The sequence below is a fragment of the Acanthisitta chloris genome, unplaced genomic scaffold, assembly GCF_000695815.1.
Source record: "Acanthisitta chloris isolate BGI_N310 unplaced genomic scaffold, ASM69581v1 scaffold25645, whole genome shotgun sequence".
In the NCBI taxonomy this organism is placed as follows: domain Eukaryota; kingdom Metazoa; phylum Chordata; class Aves; order Passeriformes; family Acanthisittidae; genus Acanthisitta; species Acanthisitta chloris.
The window spans coordinates 20,426-26,943 of record NW_008674630.1 but is presented as its reverse complement, the minus strand read 5'-3'; the positions used below and the strand labels follow the sequence as shown (position 1 = coordinate 26,943).

The following is a 6,518-nucleotide window of genomic DNA, read 5'->3' as shown; positions in this document are numbered from 1 at the left end:
AGAGTTTTAAATATATGTCCCTGTAATTATTTAACTCTTTTTGCTCTGTAAGGTCTATCCTATTTTTTCCAAGTAGCCAGTTTAGGCTTTAAAATATTTGTGTTTTGCCCTCAAAATTATCCTCCAAATGGGGTGATGTGAAAGAAGGTCAAAATTAGGCAGCTGTCACTTAATTAAATATCACGTCACCCTAGCTATGCCTCCTTTGATGAGCTAATTAGTGTTCCAAGAGGACCAAAACTGCTCTGTATTTGAACATATTCTGTATAATGGAGACAGAGCATTGCTAGCCCATGAGAGTTTTCATGCAGCACTGCAAAAACTACAGTAACTACTAACCACTTTGATGATATAAATAAGGCATGTGACACCCAGGTTCTTTTCAGAAAAGCCACAAAATGCAATGAACCAAATATGGAGACATCTTCTGAGCCTTATTCTTCCCAAAATAGTCAAACCAAAAATAAAAGCAAAGGGAGCTCCTGTCACCCAAGGATATATTTATGTTACTCGTTCATGATTGGAACATGATACAATGATAGTGAAACAACAAAAAATGGCCAAAGTTTAATAATTACTGCTTATATTACTAGAGCACCTAGGAGGTCCTGTCATCAATCAGAAGTCACTGTACTAAGCAGTGTATATGAATACAGAGAAAAAATAAGACAGCTCCTGCCTCTGGAAACAGGTCATGAGAGATGTATACAATACACCACAGTGCAGTCTCAGTCTTGACAAGACAGCAGTATCACCACTCTCAGCTTTTCTGCCACCAGCTAGACAAAGGACACCACCGAAGAGTGCCATGTGTACTGCTTGTTGCTGACATAACAACAACAAACAGTTGAGCAACAGCTCCCTTTGAAAGATAATTTGCATGACCCCACCTAAATGCAGATTTTACAGAATGACATCTGTAATTTATTCCTACAGTGTCAAATAGTAATTTTCTCTTAGCTTCTAACTTTGTCTTCAGCTCATTGCTTCTTTATTTGTATTAATACAGTAAATCCGTGAATTTTACTGTGAATTTCCAGTGTTTAGTGGCCACCGTATATTTTGAGAAACCACATGTGGAAATTCAGACCTTCCCAGTTCTCTTGAATGTGTGTTGCATGTGATTTTGGAATTCTATACAGCAACTACAGCTTTTCCATACAGTATTGTCTTATGAAGAACCCAGAATTAACATCTACCTAGGAAGGAACAGAAAGATAAGCAGAAAGACGAATAATCAAATAATCTAATTTCTCTCCATTAAGAGTTTGGAGTTGTGTACCAAGCATGTACCTGAATCTCATCTTCGCCAACAGCACTCAATGACCTAAACTGGAAAGCTTCTACTTATTTCCTTCACTGGCCTGAATTCAAATCTTGTAGTTTTTAGATTCTGTGCATTATGTTTGGGTTTTGATTTCCTGCTATGGGAAGGTATACAATCTCATGTTTGCACTCACAGTACATTAGTTTAGTCTGCCACTTTTATGTCTTTCTCCCTAACTTCTCTTCAGTGTTCACATCAGAATCCAAATAAGTCCTCACACTACATTTAAGTTTTGTTTTCCAGTGAGTCACAAATACTAAATAGTGTATCTAGTAAACAGATAAATATCCTTCCCCTATCAGATCCAGATAACATGTGCAATATGAGATATAAAGATTTAGTGACTGAAAAAAATAAATCATTATATCCATTTTAGTAAACCTGAGCCATTTTGCTCCCCACTACACAGAGAAACTTGAGGAGGAACAAAAATTCTCTGCAGAGTCTAAAGTAGTACATGGAGTTTGGTCATCTGACAAAGTATTTTGTGAATGTGCAGAAGTCTGTAATTGATATGAGGAACACTGCTCTAGAAAGTCAAAAACTGTCTGCTTAGCTCCAGTGAGAATGGCAATTGTACATCTGGTGTCCTGAAATGCCTTCTCAGCTGGAGAGAGGAACCTGGAGAAACAGTGAGTGAGTCACAATACCAGCTTTTGATGTGAAAATCCTGCCAGCAAGTGCATATGGAATATTGCTGTTCTCCCTCTGCATGGACTTCACGAAGTTCTGTCGCCACAGAGCGTTTGGAGTTGGGGATAGTGCTGCTCCCAGCACTCGTTCCACTTTTGTGCATAGCACACCTCTGCTTGAAGTGCTATGAGGTGAGATCCTGCACATTCTGAGGCCAGTGAGAGGTTCCCAATGGATTACAGAAAGTTAGAGCAAAACCCAGTCTGCAGTGTTGACAAGCCAAAACAAGAAAAAAATCTGAAAAGTTACTGAGACAAAAAAGAAAGCTTTATCATACTGAAATATAAAGAGCCAGAGGTTGTGATTTGTTCAATAGTTAAGCAAGGCTACATACCTCCAGCTTTCCAACCAAACCTGCTTTATAACTACAAACCTAAAGCAGAGTCTTCACTGCAAGTCTGTCCAAGAGTATAACACAGGTAGAAACTAGTTTTCATTCACTTTCACTGAGCTCTGTTAAAACTACCAGATTGTAAATTGCTACTTTTGCCTTATTTTTTTTTTTAGCCACAGAAAGACAATTCTGTTTGAAGTTTAATTTCAGTATATTCACTAGCAGTTCTTCAGTGTGGTTATAGTTTCTTTCCTTTCAAGTTTATGTATCTTTCTTTTCTACTGCATCAAGACTTACTGTCATATTTATGACAGCTTTGCTTTTATATCCTTAAATGCTTTCTGAATTGGTGATAGCTACAATTTTATTTTGGGGAATCTTAAGTGTTTCCAAAAACCAACGGCTATCACAATTTTTATTATGAGATAAAAAGGCACTTCTTTCTGTATTCAGACCTCCAAGATCCTAAGAAAGAATATAGCAGGTTGCTGTTAATTGCCATTTCAATAAAGGTAAGTTCCAATATGTAATACTAGAAAGGAAAAGACCATAGCTTTTATAAAGCCATTAGCCAAACAGCAGTTAACTTTAAATTCTGGTGCCCATGACATCTGACTTCCTTGCTTCGATACACTTATGGCTGGGAGAGCCCTATCATCACCTGGAAAATTCATGAATGGAAGCCACTGAGCACATGATTACAGGAATGCAATTAGTTTTGGCAAAAGAAACTTCTAAGACAAAAAAAAGCTTTATCAGCAATGAAAACATTTAATGGACCATTACTACCTCAGACTTTACACATTACAAATTAGAAAGCATAATGAAACAAATTTTAATTGCATTTATATTGCATTCAATACTTTTGCATTCTATCTGCATTTATAAAGTAGAAAAGCACAGACTCATCCTTCATAAAGGACATGTAAACACAATTCAATATCGACACAACCTCAGAATGTGTAACTTGAATAGGCAATGCCATGATGCATCTTAAAAACTATTCCACTGACACTCTAAAGCAAAGACAGCTTATAATTAATGCTTGCAATAAGGTAAACTACTTCAACATAAAAAAAAAAAATCAGAAAAAAGGAACAACTAAACTAATGAGATTTCTGATTCATCAGAAGGATCTCATTAGCTGTCACAAGGAAATATTATTTAAGTTTAATTCCATTTGGCACAGAAGAAAGTGAATCTATTCAGTAACAATTCACCCACAGCTAAGAAAAAATCAGCTATTGCTGGATCTAAACTGGTGAAAAATATTCTCTGTCAACATTATCAGGTACCTGGACAACAGACAAATTATCACCCTCAAAGCTGACTCTATGTAGAGAAATTAAAGCAGAATAATACTCACAGTTCTCCCTAATTGCTTCACAACTTAAAAAAACCCAAACAAAAACCAATCCCCAACAGTGCCCCAAAAAAACACTAATACTTAAGGCATTTACTTTGGAAGCATTACTTTTAGAAAGTGAGTTATTCCTATGACTATTAGCACCACCTAGCGACCCTTGCTTAAAGATCTGTTTAGGGAGAAGTCTTGAATCAAATAGCTTTGTCATGCAGCATGAACTGAAGACAAAAACTATCCCCATTAAGCAGCATAAAAGTGGAGTAGCACTATACATCTAGTTGGCAAGAGGAACCACAATGATCACAATAATGCAAAAATTAACTCAAAGTACACAGCTTGATTTGATACCAAAACATTTTCAAAATCCCAGCATTGATATGACTGATGATACTCATTTTACTCAACATAGTACTCAACTTCAAATTACTCATATTCTATAGGCATATGTGAGGTCATTTTTATAAATACATATGTATATATATATATACACACACATATATACATACATACATATACATACATACATATATATGTATATATATACCTGAATCCTTGATGTTAAATGAATTTTGGAAAACAACGAATCACACCAAAATTTGACAAACCAAGACAAAACCAAGTCATATACTGAAAAGAATCAGAGGACTAGAATGATAATCAAGTTTAGAATGTTGTCTTACAGCATTCGCTCCACTTGCATGTGTCTGACCTACAACGTTTCAATTCAGTTTCTGAACTAATAAATGGAGTTATAAATATGAGAATCAAACTGCGTTTGTCAAACATGTAGTTTTCTTCTCTATCAACCTTGAAGTTTGTACAAAGACTGTTTAGTTGAATATTTTTTAATTCACCTCTGTGGATTTATTCATGCAATATCTTTTAATTAAAAGACCACAAATTGTAACAGTTACAGTTGAATTGTATCAGTTACAGTTCAGTCAGAATACAAAATTGCTCTTGGGAAGCTTTCAGCACTAAAGGACAGTTATTGCAAAATCAAAGATGCAATTAATAGGGGTCTTTCAATTTAACAGCAGAATTTTAATACACAGATATCCAGACATAGTTTAGGACTTAAAAAAAACAAAACAAAACAAAACCCACCATACTATAGTGTGCTAATAAATATACATGAAAATATTATAAAATCAATAAAAACTAAATGAAATCAATTAAATATGGGAAATGTTTAACACTCTGAAACATTTCATTTGTAGCTTTTAAACAGCATTGCAGACGAAGTTAAAAAATGCAACCTTTTTGATAGGCTTGCAAGTTATTCAAGTAGCATCTCTTGAAAGGCACCTCTGAGAATTTGTGTTTCAACAGCTAAAACTCAAGTCTTACCTGGAAAAGGATGGCAGCATAAAAATCAAGTATGTAAATATAGTTATAGTTCAAAATTCTTAGTGCATATCAAAACATAAAAGCTCTGTTCCACTCTCCTTTAAACTGAGATGTATGGCTCACTGCAAGGTATACCTCATCCAGTCTGGAGATTGGTGTGCTACCTATGGTGGAAGTGTACTGTTGTGAAAAGAAACATTACTAGGAAAGCAGTAGAACATTTCTTTTCCATGGCTACATTCCTGGGGATGCAGTACGGTCAAAACAAACCCAACTGTCATCACTAGCACACCGACAGCAAGAATCAGGCAGGATATGAGGTTATCTGAGTGGTTCCATCGCTCTTTGGACAGCCTGAGATAACACGCTGTTGGGATGATAAAAACAAGTGGGGTAGCACTCAGAACTCCCTGTGTGTGGGGAAAAAAAAACAATAGAAAAAAACCCTGATAAGCATGTATATTTAGATGTGAAGAATAAAAACCTAAATTTTTTAATGGTTGTGATTAGACTGATGCAACAGTAAAGCTAGAGAATAGAGGCCTTTCCCAGTACTGCTATATGGAAAGCTTTATTTTTCCAAGTCCCAAATAACTTGCAGTAATATCCGTAAAACTAGCTCAAATAATTCAGATTTGTATAAATGCTTCTGTTTTGCTGATACAGAATAAGATTTTATGTTGCAAGCACTCTTCAATCTGATTACCACAAGTTTATCAGCTTAAGAAATACAGTAAAAGTCCAAACATAACACTTGCACAATACTGCAACTGAATTAAAATATCTAAGGTAATTCCTCAGAGGAGTTTTGATATAACACTGCCTTAAAAAGATTTTTTTTTTTAAAAAAGTGGAAACATCATGTAGCAGTACAAAGAATTCTGATCAATTTTTGCATTTATGATGTGATATAGGTGAAATTCCCTCTGAAAGCAAAGCTCCTTTTGACAGAGTAGAACCTACCCTCTTATTAAAAAAATCAGCTCCTCTTTAAATGCTATCTTAGATAGGAACAGATAAAAAGCAACTGTTTAAAAGCTTTTCATAGTAAAGCCTCTGCAGATAAACATATGAGCTACATGCCAAAGCAGAGCAATTTAATGCAGAAATTTTGACATTTACTTTGTCACATACTTTACAAACACTCTGGTTCAGCTTCATTAGGGTGAGGTAGTAATCCAGCCTAAGGAATAAACTATACATCATCATATGTTATGTTTTTGTATTGTTATGTAGAACATGTTAACAGTGGTCAGTACGGACATCAAAAATTGGTATGTGCACAAAATACCTCCTTCATAAAAATCAAGATTTAGGTCTGTGAAGTCACACAAACCAGCATCCCAGTGAAAGAGTAACAGAGCAAAATCCCTGGACCCTTGACTTACACATGGCTGAATAATGTCCCTGGGGAATTACCACAGGGCAATTGTGGCAATGGCTTCTGT

The 6,518-nt window shown here is 35.5% G+C and overlaps 1 protein-coding gene across 1 annotated transcript in view; it reads right to left on the bottom strand.

Annotated features, from left to right (window-relative positions):
• Window positions 1-5,234: 5,234 nt before the first annotated feature.
• The window catches only part of SLC38A11 (solute carrier family 38, member 11), a 19,426-nt gene continuing 18,142 nt past the window's right edge, over window positions 5,235-6,518 (bottom strand). The window contains exon 11 of the mRNA XM_009075425.1: window positions 5,235-5,480. Within this exon, the coding sequence (XP_009073673.1) occupies window positions 5,235-5,480 (246 nt within the window). The remainder of the gene's footprint in view (window positions 5,481-6,518) is intronic.